This window comes from Ictalurus punctatus, chromosome 5 (assembly GCF_001660625.3).
Source record: "Ictalurus punctatus breed USDA103 chromosome 5, Coco_2.0, whole genome shotgun sequence".
In the NCBI taxonomy this organism is placed as follows: Eukaryota; Metazoa; Chordata; class Actinopteri; order Siluriformes; family Ictaluridae; genus Ictalurus; species Ictalurus punctatus.
The window spans coordinates 28,971,155-28,987,429 of record NC_030420.2 but is presented as its reverse complement, the minus strand read 5'-3'; the positions used below and the strand labels follow the sequence as shown (position 1 = coordinate 28,987,429).

At 38.4% G+C, this 16,275-nt stretch overlaps 2 protein-coding genes across 2 annotated transcripts in view; both read left to right on the top strand.

Annotated features, from left to right (window-relative positions):
- Positions 1–3,804, top strand: part of traf1 (TNF receptor-associated factor 1) — a 29,119-nt gene extending 25,315 nt beyond the window's left edge. Inside the window, exons 9-10 of the mRNA XM_017466972.3 lie at positions 2,249–2,397; positions 2,861–3,804. Coding sequence (XP_017322461.1) covers positions 2,249–2,397; positions 2,861–3,079 — 368 coding nt within the window. The 3' untranslated portion in view covers positions 3,080–3,804. The remainder of the gene's footprint in view (positions 1–2,248; positions 2,398–2,860) is intronic.
- Positions 3,805–6,348: 2,544 nt separating this feature from the next.
- Positions 6,349–16,275, top strand: part of phf19 (PHD finger protein 19) — a 40,691-nt gene continuing 30,764 nt past the window's right edge. Inside the window, exons 1-2 of the mRNA XM_017468892.3 lie at positions 6,349–6,513; positions 15,170–15,373. Of these exons, the coding sequence (XP_017324381.1) occupies positions 15,194–15,373 (180 nt within the window). The 5' untranslated portion in view covers positions 6,349–6,513; positions 15,170–15,193. The remainder of the gene's footprint in view (positions 6,514–15,169; positions 15,374–16,275) is intronic.

Here is a 16,275-nt window from a genome sequence, read left to right as displayed (position 1 = left end):
GCTTCCAGTTTGCCCTCATCCTCCAAAACAAACAAATAGATGAATGATTAACTGGATTCAGGGATGTACTGTGCATGACAGCAGATGAATTTGAATTCCTCTAAGACATGCTTGAAAGTAGCCTCAGCAATGGCTCGGAGACTGGGACACTGGGGCTAAAATCATGTAGTGTGCACTAAAGGAATCCTGAAAGTCGTGTCCCGCATCCATGTTCTTATCTCTTCCATTGAAGAACATACACTATATGGCCAATGGTTTGCAGACACCTGACTATTACACCCATATGTGCTTTTTGAACATCCCATTGCAGATTTATTCCCCCTTTCCTGTTATAATAACCTCCAGTCTTCTGCAAAGGCTTTCCACTAGATTTTGGAGCATAGTTGTGGGGATTTGTGCTCATTCAGCTACAAGAGGTCGGGCACTGATGTCAGGTGAGGAGGTCTGGGGTGCAGTCAGCGTTCCAGTTCATCCCAAAGGTGTTCAGTGGGGTTGAGGTCAGGGCTCTGTGTAGGACACTCGAGGTCTTACACTCCAACCTTGGCATACCATGTCTTCATGGAGCTCGCTTTGTGCATTGTCATGCTGGAACACGTTTGATCCTCTTAGATCCAGAGAAGGGAAATTGTAATGTTACAGCAGACAAAGACATTCTATACAATTGTGTGCATCAAAACTTTGTGGAAAGAGTTTGTCCATATAGTTTTTGTCCAGGTAGATTATTTAGATGACAGTCTAATGGATTTGAATGAACATGATTTATCAGGTTTTACACAACGTTTTGGAGTCCACGACCGGTGGCTTGCACGCTGACATTGAAGCAAAAAGGGGTGTAAAAAATACTTAGAAATTCACATGAATATTTCTAAGATTATACTTTTTACTAGATTTGATGCTGATAATATATTTTGTAATTGACATTTTTTGTATTAAATTGAAAAGAACGGTCATTACGGTCAAGAACGGTGGATTAGTGGTCAGCACGTTTGCCTTGTTTCTCAGGGGTTAGGGGTTCGAATCCCATTTCCGCCTGGTGTGTGCAGAGTTTGCATGTCCTCCCCATGCTTCCAGGGTTTCCTCTGGGTACTCCAGTTTCCTCCTCCAGTCCAAAGACAAGCCTTGTAGGCTGATTGGCATTTCCAGATTATCTGTAGTGTGTGAATGTGTGTGTAATTGTGCCCTGTGATGGGTTGGCACCCTGTCCTATTTGCCCCAACTTGTGCGACGAGTTTCCTGGGATATGCTCCAGGCGCCCCACCTACCTGTGTAGGATAAGCGGTATGGAAAATGGATGGATGGGTGGATGAAAAGAATGCCGAATAGACATATTTTCACCAGTGCTCTAAGACATTTGGACCTCACTGTATACGTACTGTATGTAGCGCCTTGAATTCCCACCAGCAGGTCTTCACTTTACATTCGTCACTCTCCTAACTACTCACCTTTTACTATGATTTTCACTGTAGTTACTGAATAGCTTATAGTAGTGTAACGACAAGTGTCCCATGCCGGGTGTTTGCCCACCTCGCACCAATAGTCCTGGGATATGCTGAGGATCGACTGTGATCCTGACCAGGATAAAGTGCTTACTGACATTGATTGAATGAATGAGTTTGCAGTTATGCCCTTCTAGTCATTAAGGGAACAGCGTTCTTGTCTTTGTTATAAGTCTAAAGTGTTTCATACAAATGCCTGAGATAAGATTTTAAATTTTTCTTATTTTGAAAATAATTCCTGGAAAATATTATTAAAATTCCATTTATACATGGATTAAAATCATTATGTATAAAATAAAAGCATTCCATGCTTCACTGAGTTGGCTATTACTGTATTAAAGGGTTTTTCTTGTCCAGTCTGTCATGTGCTCACTACGTTTTCAAGGCCAATTAAGTTCTCTCAAATGAATTAGATGTGTTTTTTCTGTGTCCTTGTGCTTTATTACACATAACTTCATTTATGGACTTTAATGTTTGGATTTCTTTATATGTGTGGATTTCTTGAGTTAATACTGAAGTCTGGTGAACATTTCATGTGAATAACCTCATTGGAAATATATTTACTGAAAAAAATGTTCACGCGTCCAATACTTATTTCCCCCCACTGTATACATATAAATACACTCATATATATATATATATATATATATATATATATATATATATATATATATATATATATTTATTTATACATAAATTACATATTCATAATTTATTTATTACAATATTAATATTATGTTTACTTTTTTCAGCCTTCTATACATCCAGGTATGGATTTAAAGTGTGTATGCGGCTGTACATGCACGGAGACGGAGCCGGGAAAGGGACGCACGTCTCTCTTTTCTTCGTGATTATGAAAGGAGAGTATGACCCACTTCTCTCATGGCCTTTCAAACACAAGGTAGGAATGAATGAGTGCCACTCAGTGCGCAATTACCTGCTCCTTACAATGATGTATCACCCAAAAACAACATCATACCCAGTAACTAGAGCTCCAGACAGGATTATTCCTATTTTCTTGACTGGACTCTTTTCTCTCGATTTGAATAAAATTCTTGTTGCTATGGCTGCAGTTGACGCAGCAAAACAGGTCAATATGCTCTGGCACATATGCGAATGGTTTCGATGGCATCGTTTTTTTTGTTGTTGTTGTTGTTAATTTAAATTGTGAAAATTACTACAAAATGGTAATTTTATGTCATTTGATAGAGTGTCTCAACTTTATTAACTGGCACCGTTTCAAAGATGATCAAATGTTTGCTTGTCCAGAAATGTCAAAAAAGCCAACAATTTCCATGGGGTGTACTTATTTTTTCACATGACCGTACAGTCTGATGTAATAATGGCCTTCTGAATCTTTCCAGGTGACGTTCTTCCTCATTGACCAGCACCAAAGAGAGCATGTAATCGACACGTTCCGTCCAGATCTCTCGTCTATGTCGTTCCAGCGGCCCGTGTCTGACATGAACGTGGCCAGCGGCTGCCCTCTCTTCTGCCCTCTGGCCAAGCTGCGCTCTCCGAAGCATGCATACTGCAAAGACGACACGCTTTTTATCAAGTGTGTGGTGGACTCTTCATCCTGAATGATGATGTAGCTGAAGAAGAAGGGACTGAGGTCAGGTTAAGTGGGCTGCTACTGCTGAAAATCTTGCTTTGGGTGACAAAATGTGCTCTGAATCATTCTTTTGCTGCTTCACCTAAAACATACTATTTAAATGCTGCATAATGTTGATATATTATAGTTTTGAGGACTGAATTAGGGTACAGTAATGGATTTATTATTATTATTATTATTATTATTATTATTATTATTATTGTTGGGTTTCAGTAAAACTGCTATTTAATATCTACAGAAAAATTATTTAACCTGAAAAATATTACATTTCATATTTTGGTACAAAAATGGATATTATTTATTTTTTTATCAATAAAGTCACATGTTTAAAAAAGTACGAGGAGCTTCCTTTTCTCAGGAAAATGTTTAATGACAAAACTTACAATCACAATATCCATATTATGTTGTGATATCACCCAGTTCTACATAAAAGGTTCTTAAAAATACATATTTAATGGCACTGTAATGATTTGCAGGTGTAATGATTTGTATACCATTTAAATGAATTCTACCCTTTTTATATTTGTTCGGGAACACCTGGAGATAATCTCTATATTTCGTATTTAAATGTGTAGATCTGACATTTTTGTGTACTGAAATTCTTTCTGTGTTGCTACTGATTTTTTTTTTTAAATAGTTACCTTTGTTGTATTTAATATTATTTGCATAATTACAAAAATATATAAATAAATAAATAAATAACTTTTTTTTTTTACTCAGAATTGAATATGTATTCTTTTGTTCAACAACGTTTTAACTTCTTATGCTCCTTTACGTTTTTGAGGCAAGAACACATTAGAGTCACATCCAGATTGAATGCTTGCATATCCTGTAATCCTGTGCATCAAGTGCAACAGGATGTCTGGATAAAAAATGGTGATGGAAAACCCTGGAGACAGGGAGCTGTTTGTGGACAAATAAATATATTTGATTTTAGATTTTATTTCCTATGAGGAAATAGCTGGTGTAGGCACAGAATATATGTCCTATGTTCCCCAATGGTACTTCAGTCAGTTTGGATTAACAGTCTTTTGGGGTTTAGATAAGTGCTCAGTATGTTTGCCTTGCACTGCTGGCGTTGGTGTGCACAGATGTTCTCCCAGTACTTCGAGGGTTTCCTCCAGGTACTTAGATTTCCTTCCCCAGTCCAATGACATGCGTTGTAGGCTGATTGGCGACTCTAAATTGTCCGCAGTGTGTGAATGTGTGTGCTACTGTGCCCTGCGATGGACTGGTACCCCATCCAGGGTGGCCCTCTCCTTGTGCTCCGAGTTCCCTGGGATAGGCTCCAGGCGCCCTGCAACCCTGTGTGGGATAAGCGCTACAGAAAATGGCTGGCTGGATGGGGTTAGTTACCATTAGCATATGATGGTAGCTTGGCATCTTTGTGACGTATAGGTGTGAAAGTTTTGACCAAAAGTCTTTTTATCACAATAACATTTCTACTTATTTGAGAAGAAATGAAATGTTTTTATTTAGATTATTTTCTAACCTTGCCTTGGTGCCGTCCTGCCAAGATCTAAAAATGGAGCCAGTTCAAGAATTTCAGCAGTAAGAGCACACCATGAGTACATTAGGTTATAAATGTAGAGCTAGGCTCTGTAAGTGGAATTGGAATAAAATCTTTAAATGCAATTTTCTTCATTTTTCACTTTTGATAGTAACCAGACTTCACTTGAGGTTTAGATATGGACATATATTTCCGTTTAGGGAAAACGGGTTTTCGCAGACACCCTATGCCGGCTTCAAAGCAGGGAACGGTATTTGCTGCCAATACACAAATTACACATCAGTGGTTGATGATTAATTTACCAGGCATTCACAGTAGTAAGCCTATGGTAAGTGCAGAAATAAAAGTCATGAATTTATGTCAATCTGGAAAAACTAGATCCCATCCAACTACACGAAAACAATGTGAAATGATTACGTTAATATTTCTGGTATACTATTAGTAATATTACATTACTAGATTAGGGCTGAGGTGTGGGATTGTGGGAATATCCAAATCTCTGTGGAATTTAAAAGGGTATAAGATAAATAGTAGATCCAAAATTGACAAAATTTCTTATAACGATGGTTTGCTTGGTTTGTTTACCGAATAAAAAGGAATTTAGGGAATGGGATTTGCTCCCAATATACAAATTGCACACGAGTGGTTGATGATTAATATACCAGGCATTTACAGTATCCCGTTCCTGCCTCATGCCCAGTGCTCCCAGGATGGGCTGGATAATAATAATAACAATAATAATAATAATAATAATAATTGTCGTTGCTATTATTATTATTATTATTATTATTATTATTATTATTATTAACAACAACAATAATATGGATTACATAATAATGAATAACTTATTGTTGTTAATTATAATCATCATCATCACCATTATTATGCTTTTTATTATTATTATTATTATTATTATTATTATTATTATTATTATTATTAACAACAACAACAATAATAGTGATTACATAATAATTAATAACGTATTATTGTTGGTGTTAAACATCATCATCATTATTAGTAGTAGTAGTGATTATAAAATAATTAATAACATTATTATTGTTGTTGTTGTTCAAAAATAAATAAATAAATAATAATAATAATAATAATAATAATAATAATAATTGTAGGCACTCTTGCTATACATAATACATCATCAGTTCAGATTAGTAGATGCGTAATAACACACCGAATAAATAAACATTATTCCAGCTTATAAACTCATATATTAAATCAATATTTATCTAACTTATCAACTCATATATTAAATCAATATTTATCCAACTTATAAACTCAGAACATTCTCAGCTAATGTTTATCCTCTTATAACTAACTAGGCTGTTGCATTCAAATGTTCATTTTAAAACATCTCATTTAAATAATATATCATTTTAAAAAGCATATGTGTCTAAACTCCGCTATAATCGTCTTTACTCACTTGAAGAAACCAAACCCTATTTCATTATTTCTGCACGCAGCCCACTGATGATTCAGATACAGGCCGCATCCCAATCCGTGTTCACCGTCACTAAACAGTCCTCCACCTGTAGCGCCATGGCAACCACAGTACCGTTAGCTCTGGCGTACTACTTTTCTGTACTATGTCATGGTCTAGCGCGCGGTTTGGGACGCAGCCCTTGCGAGAGGCGCTGAGAAGCGGTACTTCCGGTCTGGCGATGACGGAGGGGGCGATGTTAATTACATAAGCAAAACGTAAACGATTCGCGGGAAAAGGTGAAAAAATGGCGACTCGCACAGAGTCTGTTTGCGCGTTCATCTGAAGCTGGAGAAACTTTTGCGTTGGCGAATGGAAATATCGCACCGCGAGTGGAGCGCAGACGTTTTTTTGCGAGGGAACATTTTATCCCCCCGGGGCGAGGAGAGCAATCAAGACGGTAATGAAAGAAAAGGGATTTTTTAAAATCATTATTTATTTATTTTTGGCATGCCATCAGCTAGGCGAAGCTAACTGTAACTCAGTTCAAAGTGAACGCTGCTGGATGCAAAGTGCCTTACAGTATAGCGCTCGCGGCTGCTTTTATCTCTTAATTATTATTATTATTATTATTCCTGACAAAACTTCTCGTAGCTTGCATTGTTTTTAAACTTCCGAACGCCTGAAAAGGGAGAGAGTGCAGAGTTTGCTTTTTTTTTTTTTTTTAAAGAAATGGGGAAAAAAAGTTTGTCATACGAGCTGAAGTTAGTTGTGTGCTGCATTTGAATCTTGAATCAGGGAGGGAAATATTATTAGCTTCAGAGCTAGCTCCAGACTCCATGTTTTTCATCTAATTAGCATAAATGCTAATACTCTGCAAACTTAAAATTCCTGTTCCTAATATAATAGCTAGCTATATTTACTTGACTTTTTATCCTTTGCCACAAAGTAAACTGCATTCTAAGGGGACTTGGCTCTGCACTGAGAGGTAAACAAACACTAAACACGTTGTCATTGAGTTTTTTTTTATTTTTAAATTAATATTTTTATTTTTCTCTTAAGCATTAAGCAATTATCATGCGTTATAATGGCTTTATAATGGGTTTGTCTCTGTAGACCAGTGCCATCCCAAGTGTGCTCTTTTCCATAACAACATTAACCCCTTACTGTTCAGAAGCTCATCCTAAAGCACATTGTTGCTATGAATTATTCATCTTTTTTTAAGCTGACAATTAAATGAAAAATATGAGGACATGCTGGTATGTCTTTAGGGGGCTGAAGGGGTTAAAAACCACACCCAGGTATTTATATGACATGCTGAATGACTGTCAAAGTGCCACCTTACATCTCCAGGTTCAGCCTCTTTCCATGTTCTCCTCGTGCCCATGTGGGTTTCTTCTGGGTTCTTCGGTTTCCTCCCAAAAACACGACAGGAGGTGAAGTGCCTTCTCTGGGGGTGTCGGTTTGTGTGTGTGCGTGTGTGTGTGTGTGTGTGCGCGTGTCCAGGATGTAATCCCACATCACGCCGCGTTTTCTGGAGCCGGGACAGGCTCCAGATCAACACCGCCCCCGAGCTGGATAAAGCGCTTCCTGACGATAGAGACTCGAGTCTGGGCGATATGACAATAATATCGTATCGCGATACGACAATAATATCGTATTGCGATACTTAAGGACATTTTACTAGGGCTGGGTTTTGCGATCAATTTGGCGATTCAGTTCTCATTTATATGGATTTGATTCGATTCAATATTGATTCGTTATCAGTATTTCATTCAAAAGGTTAGCTTTGCAGACATGGAATCCATGTTTTAATATAAATTCTGGTAACTGAAACCCTCCTACTTAGCTATATTACTGAAATACACATTTACTTTAACAATGGGGCGCACACAATTGTTTATTAATTGCTTTTTACTTTTACTTTGAGTAACAAACACTGCAACAAGAAGTCATGAATATGTGCATGCAGTGCACACAAGGTGAGCACAAACTGCACATTACTGTGAAAACAATAAAAACATTGTAAATGTGCAACGGTGAAATTAATTAACGAGTTGAAACGTGTGTAAGAAATACAACCGTTTTTTTTTTTTTCAAAATTCAAAACATGAACCATGGCGACATCTTCAGGACGAGCGGCGAACTGCAGATAATATTCACATCCTCTGCGTGCGTTGAGAGTCGATTCGGGGATTTCCCGGCTCGATATCGTTTGGTTAAATTGAAGATCAATTAAAATCGGAGAATCTATATATATATATATTTTTTTACCTAGCACTAATTTCTATGATACATGATGCGTGTCGCGTTATATTATTTAGCTAACAAAATTACCGTTCGCTAAACAGTAGTAAAATGCACAAAGCGAGTTTGACGATACTTTAATGTAGAAGATTTTTACGTTTTTAAAAACAATTATGTCCAATCAACAGCGTGCATTCAGTACCATTTAATTTACAATTATTAAAAACATAAAAAATAAATAAATTTATCGCCATACCAGCGATATCTCAGAAAAGTGTATTGTGGAATCATTTGTCACAGTATTGATATTAAATCGATATAATGCCCAACCCTAGTTTTAATAGTGAATTTTTAAATTTATTTGTTTTTTAAAGCTAATAAAAGCACAGAGGGTTAGGGGATTAATAAATAGTATTCTTCTCATGATAAATAATTGACAGATATGCATGTGATGGAGTAAGCTACAGCAAGCCGAGTGTCGCTGCACTGCCTCCAGGGTGTGTTTGTCTTTTCTTTAATTCTACATGATTTGCATTTTTACATTTAAAAAAAAAAAAAAGTTTCAGTCTGTTAAAACACTTTGCTAGGGCTGCACTTGACGACTGGCCTTTCAAAAGCCGGGCCCCGTTTCAGCAGGTCTGTAGCTGACTTCCTTCTTGAAACCATGCTGCTCTCTGTCTAACTCACTGCTGGTTGAGTTTGACTCATCAAACTGTCCCTGAAACACAGCATGGTACTTTCTGTCTATTTTTTTATGTGCAAATGTATGGAACTGCTGAAAAGAACCGTTTGTGGCATGCATGTTTTTTGCGGTGGTTGTCTGTGCCAGTTGCGTTTCATCGCCCGTTTTTCGAGTGCGGCTGTGAAAATGAAATGGATGTGCTGGTTAAACAGGAAGGGTAAGCTGAAAATCAGTTCAGTTACAAATCACGATTCTTGGGCTTGCTGCTTTACCTGATTGTAGTAGCTGAACGTAGTAAAATGCATCGGGACACGTGAAGCCGTTTTCAGCAATACAACCCTCTCACTTTTAACCCTTTAAACTCCCGCTCACATTATTAAAGTTAGTAATTACAGACTTTTCGTATTAGTTATTATGTAGTTACCGAATCATATCCTTTGCACCGTAGCACTGTTGAGTTCTTGATTCTGATTGGTTGATTAGTTTTATATAACAGCAGCTCAGACCGACGTTCCTACTTTAATTCAAATCGCAGGTTTGTTTTAACATGCTCGTTCTAATAGGTTAACGTTTCTATAGCAACCACTCATTCACAAGGACTTGTATAATGGACGCTCCATATCTATGTATTGATATGATGAAGTTTATTTTGTGTTTGTAGAACATCTGTAGTGTCTGCGTAACGCTTTCTGACATGGGGAATCATCTGGACGGAGGGCCTCGTGGTTTCTCAACTGCATTTAAGAAACTGCATTTGGCCAGAGCCATATCTCCCTGCAGTTCTTGCATGGTTTCCACTGAAACTAAGCAGGGTTGAGCCTGGCCAGTATGTGGATGGGAGAGACTAAGGTTGCTGTTGGAAGTGGTATTAGGGAGGCCAGCAGGGGGCGCTCACCCTGTGGTCTGTGTGGGACCTAATGCCCCAGTAGAGTGACTGGGGCACTATAATGTAAAAACAGCACGGTCTTTCAGATGAGACGTTAAACTGAGGTCCTGACTCCCTGTGGTCATTAGGACTTTTATCGTAAAAGAGTAGGGATACACCCCGGTGTCCTGGTGAAATTCCCCCATTGGCCCTTCTCTAAAGCGCTTATAAATGTACCTGTAACTAGCTAACATTTTTATTTTGTCTTCAGGAGAGAGATAAAAACAGAGAGGGGCTGTTGATGGAATGATGCTTTATAGCTGTAATAACATGGATCATAACAGGGTAGGGTCTGTACGGTAGTTAAATTATTACTGTTCATTAAAATATCAAATTCTGATTATTTTCAGTAGTAATAACTGTTAAACAGGGCACAGGTCCGGTCCGGTCCGGTCCAGTAGACTAAGTGATTTCAAAACGAGACCCGGTTTGACGACGTTTGTATCACAAGATAAGAAATGGCAATAATTTGCCTAATATCTGACGAGTATTATGATTTGCATCAGATTAAGTGAATCTGTTGATTAGTTATAGAAGTCATTTGTGATGAGAGAGAAAGAAACACGCGTGTAGAACATAAAGTTCAGTGATGAGAAGAAAGGTTTGCATCAGTATAATACAAAATATACATTAAGGTTCATTCCACTCATTATCCTACTCTCCGATATACTTGAGAGGAGACTTGGCTGAGATCCACAGGGGATCAGACCGAATTAAGAGTCGAGAACATGATGGTCAGAAATCCAGGTGGAAGGAAGTCTAATACCTGAAGATTCTGGGTTTTATAGTGAGGTGTGATGAGGCAGGTCAGGGTTCCTGCCTCTCATCATACAGTGCTGCTGATTTGGTTGTTGTTCAAAGAGACGTCTTGGGGCCATCAATTCCCAGCCTCCCCAAAAAAATTGCTCTTTGGGGACGAGTTTTGCACGTTCCTAAAATGCCTAGCTCATGAACTTGTCATTTCATGCGTTCATGGAACCTACTCTAAAGTTGTAAGCATGGTTTTAAAATGCATATGACACCAAACATGACCTGCTTGTTAAGGTGTATATATATATATATATATATATATATATATATATATATATAAAATGAGATTGAGTGTCCTGAGCAGTTTTCAGATTTGATGCGTTTGAAAGAACCGTGTTTTTGCTAGTCTAACGCCAGTTACAGTCTTATCTTTAATGGCACTGCTCTTGGGTGTATTTTGGCCGTCCTGGTTCTTGACCTTGCGGATAACCGCACGTGGGCTTCAAAAGGTATTCATGACCATCCCAGGCAGGCAGAAAGTGGAGTTTATCTAAACAAAAAGTGTTGGTCTATGTATGGGTTATGTATTGCATAGGGAAGCTCATACCTCAGGGGTGATCTTGCTGGCCTGTGTTCCTACGCCAGGAACTAACTTGTTATATGGATAAAACTCTTCGGGATGTGCCGTTATTGGAAAATAATCAAGTTTGGGGTGATGACAATAACCACTTAGTGTCACTTAGTGACACGTTTTCCTCTAACATCATGGCTCGAAGTGTTTTATTTAGAGGTGATTTGACAGAAATGTCATCGTGATGCTGGAAGCCATTTCTAAAATACATGATGTATATAACTATATGTAGGTTTTGTTGTTCTATCCATCTCTCTCTCTCTCTCTCCAACCTTTCAGAAAAGCGTATTGCAACATAATTGATCACGATATCAATATTATATCATCATATCGCCCAGCTGTGGTTTTATTCTTTGCTTATTATAGATAAATCCCTGAAAAATAAGCCAGGAGTTTAAAGGATTAATAACATATTTTAACAAGCAAAGAAACGAACAAAACACAATTGTTCGTAAAAGAGCTCATGTTGACTCGGGTCTTTAAGTGTTGCGTGGGTTTGATATTTAACTTGTTTTTGCCCATGTTTAAGACGCTCTGACCCACAAAATCTGTTGTGGCCCATAGAGTATCTATAAAATGACTGAAATGAGACGCATACAAACAAAAACATTCGTTCTGGTTTTCTCAGCGACTTAAAGGGGTCCGATCATGTTTTTTAAACGTTGATTATGTTGTTTATTGGTTGTAAGAGAATACGTTAATGTACTTTAATGTTCAAAAAATGCATTATGTGTGAAATATTGTACGTTATTGAAGTTCCTCCATTCCCAGGCTGCCTAAAACGCTCCGATATTACCGAAGCGCCTCCTTCTGAAAAGCCCAGAGTGCTGTTTGGCCAGCTGACCCGTTGCGTTGTGATTGGCCAAAAGCCTTGCGTGTGTCGGAAAAGTAACGCCCCTTAGCGCTAGTCTCCAAGGTTTCTAAAGCAATCGCCTGTTTCACACCGCGCGCTCTGGCGGAGCGAAGTTTATGGTAACAAACGAGCGCTTTTTACACCGGACGTGAGCAGCAGTGAAGCCATCGTGTCTGTTGTTTTGTTTTATTTTGTTTAGTTTTTTAGTTTCATGTTCAGCATATCTTTCAGGTTATTTGTGCAAAAGTAAGGAATAAAAAAAAAAAAATTAACTATCCTTTTTAATCACACTTTAATATAGGGATGAGCAAAATGATCAAAATATCATATATTTCTAATAACAATTTTTTTTACATCATTGGAGGACATAAATATTCTTTGTATTCACTCACGAGGCTGATTTTATTTATTTATTTGTGCCAGAGCAGGTTCACGGTTTAGACCCCCAGGTTGGCTGTGTTTCCGGGCGAATAAGTCTCATTCGGTCAACAACAGAGGAGGCTTGTTTTATGGAGTGGTAAACATGAATGCAATAGACTGACCCAAAACACTGTGAAATGATGTTGTGTTTGTGGCTCTAACATCAAATGGACCCCAGTACACGACTGATTAGTTTCAGGTTCATTCCATTTTCCAGCTTTTCACTCCTGTCTCACTGCTGTGAGATCTTTTCTTTTCTTTTTTCTTTTTCTTTTTTTCCCTCCTCACTTTGTACAGTATGGTGCAAAAGTCTCAGGGGGAAAAACTCCTATAAAGAGCAGTGTGACAACCTTTTGCTTTAAAAAAAACAAAACAAACACCGGTGGTCTCAGGTACGTTTCGTGCAGTTTTATAAGGAAGTTGGCTGGAAGTTTTTCCTTCTTTCTTTTTGCTTCTTGGAGTTTTTGTTTTGTGTGTGTGTGTGTGTGTGTGTGTGTGTGAAACCTGGTATGTTGCATAATAAATATCTAGATTTAAAAATACAAAATGTATTTATTTTATTTTTTTTTACTGGCTCAAACATTTTCTGTAATGTGTAATTATTTGTTTAATTCAATATTTGGGAATCTAAAATGGCTTTTTACTCACTCAGTGATACAGAAGTCATCGAGTCAGACCAAAAATGCTTGTTTTTGCTGCGGCTTTTATTTATTTATTTTTTAAATTTGTGGGGGGTTTTTTTTTTTTTTTTTTTTTTTTTTGGCACGAAATAGTTTTACACAGTCTTTCGCGGTGATGTTTGTTGATAGGTGAGACCCTTTAACTGTACTCATGTTTGACTCGTGTGACTCAAAGAGGGCTTTGGCTGAATATTTGGGCGTCTTTGCCCAAGTCTGCGATAATTTGTAAAAAAATTGCGGAGTCCTCCGAATATTGCAGAGTTTGCTGGATTTCACCTTCATTTGAGATCACAAAATCATGAAAGCACAGCAAAAGACTTGTTAAACTCGCAACACAAATATGAAACCAACCATCTATATTAAACTTAACAACATATTAGATCTGATCCTCTCTAAAACAACCAAATGGTCCATAACATCTTTGGCAGAATACAGCTATGAATAAAAAATGACATGAGCGTCTTGTTTCTCACACGGTGGATATTTAGAGATACCGAATCCCTGAGTATTTTTATATTTAATCGCTGTATGATCACTGAAACCGTCCTGTTGTGTCCGATATCATGGTTAGATTATACTGTTACACTAATGCTGCGCTCTTGTTATATTATGTGCATGTCACAGATTGTTCTTACCTGAAAACGTTTACGTGAAATGTCCAGCCCTACTTTAACATGAGTTACTGCAGTGTTATTGAATTTGCTATGGCGCTGTAATTACAGACGTATTACACCTGCTCGTACAGATGTCGTAAACGGGACGCACGTTTGTGGTCCGCTGACGAGCGAAAGCTAACGAAATTCTTCCTGCTGTTCATGCAGCGCCTGCTCACTTCAACCCGAAAGCCTGGGCTCACGTTCTATTTTATAAAATCGGTTAAAAGCCGAGCGCGAATGCGTCTAAAATGAGAGCGAGTAAAAGAGACTTTTGGTAACGTGATGAATATTCGCACGACACCTCGCAGAGGTAAACCATCAGACCCGCTGTGAAGTTGATTAACGGCGTAATTTGAACAAAAACAGCTTCTCCAAAGATTCCAGCCTCCAAAACAGACGTGTAGGATGAATGCTAGTGCGGCAGCTGAGCTTTCTGTAATTACAAGCAAGCCGAGATGCCACTTCATCCCGATTGGTTGGCCAACATTTTATTTAAAAAAAAAAAAAAGAAAAAGTTTTTAACATGCATTGTTGTGGCCAAAAAACGCTTGATTTTGTTGACTTGTTTACTTTTTTAAAAATTTCCAATGCAATTTGCGGAGTTTTTTTGTTTTTGCGTAAAACTACTTGAATTGGCAGTTGCGTGAAATTGTTTTGCACGGCCTTTTGCAGTGATGTTTGTCGGTAAATGAAACCTTTTTAGCTGTACTCCTGTTCGAAGCCGATGAATCGAAGGGGGCTTTAGGGGTATAAGCGCACATCGTGATGACATCACACGTCACATGACGTGTCTCGGCCCAAATCGGCGGTACTTTCCTTGATTTTTGCGTTCATTTCTGCGATCGCAAAATTGCAGAATCCTGGAGGGACTGATTTGATGGCTACCTGAATGTGAGAAGACCTACACTAGATTTAACCAAAAAAAGTGTCCCACCTTTAACCTGCAAGGATTTTTCATCCATACGGTGTCGTCGAAAGTAAAGGGTTGTGTATTATGAGTCTTACAATGAAGATGATATCTGATGGCCAACTTCATATTATCACCTCGGTCAGACACGTACTAGGAGAATCGTGATCCTACAGAAACCGCGAAACGCGTCAAAGCTAATATTGTGACGTCAGATCCGGAGGCGTCCGAGCGTTCAGCACGTGCGCTTTGTTTGTATAATTAAGATCATTTTCATGTTCTTATTTGTCAGGAAGTGACCCTAACACGTGTGACCGTTCTTATATTTCATGGATGTATCCTGGCGTTTCTCTGTTTCTCCATAGGAAATCTAGGTGCGTGTGTTAAGGATGTTGGAGGGAGCGTGCCGGGATGGCTACCTGGCTGTAGGTGAGGAGGAGCTGGAGGCCAAGCGGCTGCTGCCCAAGCACGACAAAAACTGCAGCGACCTGGAGAGCAAGCTGACCGTGGGCCAGTACGTACTCTGCCGCTGGTCTGATGGCTTGTATTACTTGGGCAAGATCCAAAGGGTGAGTCAGTGTGACTGGAAGCACTGGAGCATAGCGGTGTGTGCGGGTTTCAGTATTAAAGCTCTCTTGCAGTCAGCACAACTGAACTTCTGTTCATCACGTTAAAGACGTCAAATCTAATCTCGAAGGTCTAACCTAAGCTTGAAGGAAAGCAAAACTGTCTTTATGGTTTACAACACGAATCTAACTTGCCGTTAGTAGAAATGATAATTACGCCACAGACCGACTTGTGTGTAAGGCTGCGTAAGTAATTCATATTTTAATTGCGAGTAGAGATTTCTTCATTAATTAAACATAATCACATGTGGTACTGGTGAGCTTATCTAAAGCTGAGATTAGATTAGATTTTTTTTTTTTTTTATTATTGACTTTCCATCCATCTGCTGGTCTGCTCTTACGCTTCTTACTCTTAAAAACGATGTGTATTTTGTTATTAGTGTTCCTCTCGTCACTTTTCAGTCTCTGGACAACACGCTTTAGTATGTAAGTTGAGTCGTGAGGGGTTTGTCTGACCATTCTGAGTTTCCGCTCTCTGCTTCCCACGTGAAGACTGTTTCAATATGCAACACAAGCCGATTGATAATGTCATGTATTTATATCTGTGGAATAAAAACATGACCGGAACGCCGTCACAGGAAAACAATCGACGTGTTCCAGCCCAACCTGAAGTGGAGTTTCTGTTACCACCAAAGTCGATTAGCAGTTTGCCGACGCTAACGTTATTTCATTTATTTAATGATGAGTAAGGGCTTGTACTGTGTATCCATTTCTATCAATTTTTATGTATTTATTTATTTATTTTTTGTGGAATGCCCGTGAACCGTGAAGTTATCTCCTGTTCTCGCCCTCTGTTTAAATTTAAAAGAGGACAACAACAACAACAAAAAAAGAGTAAATTGTTA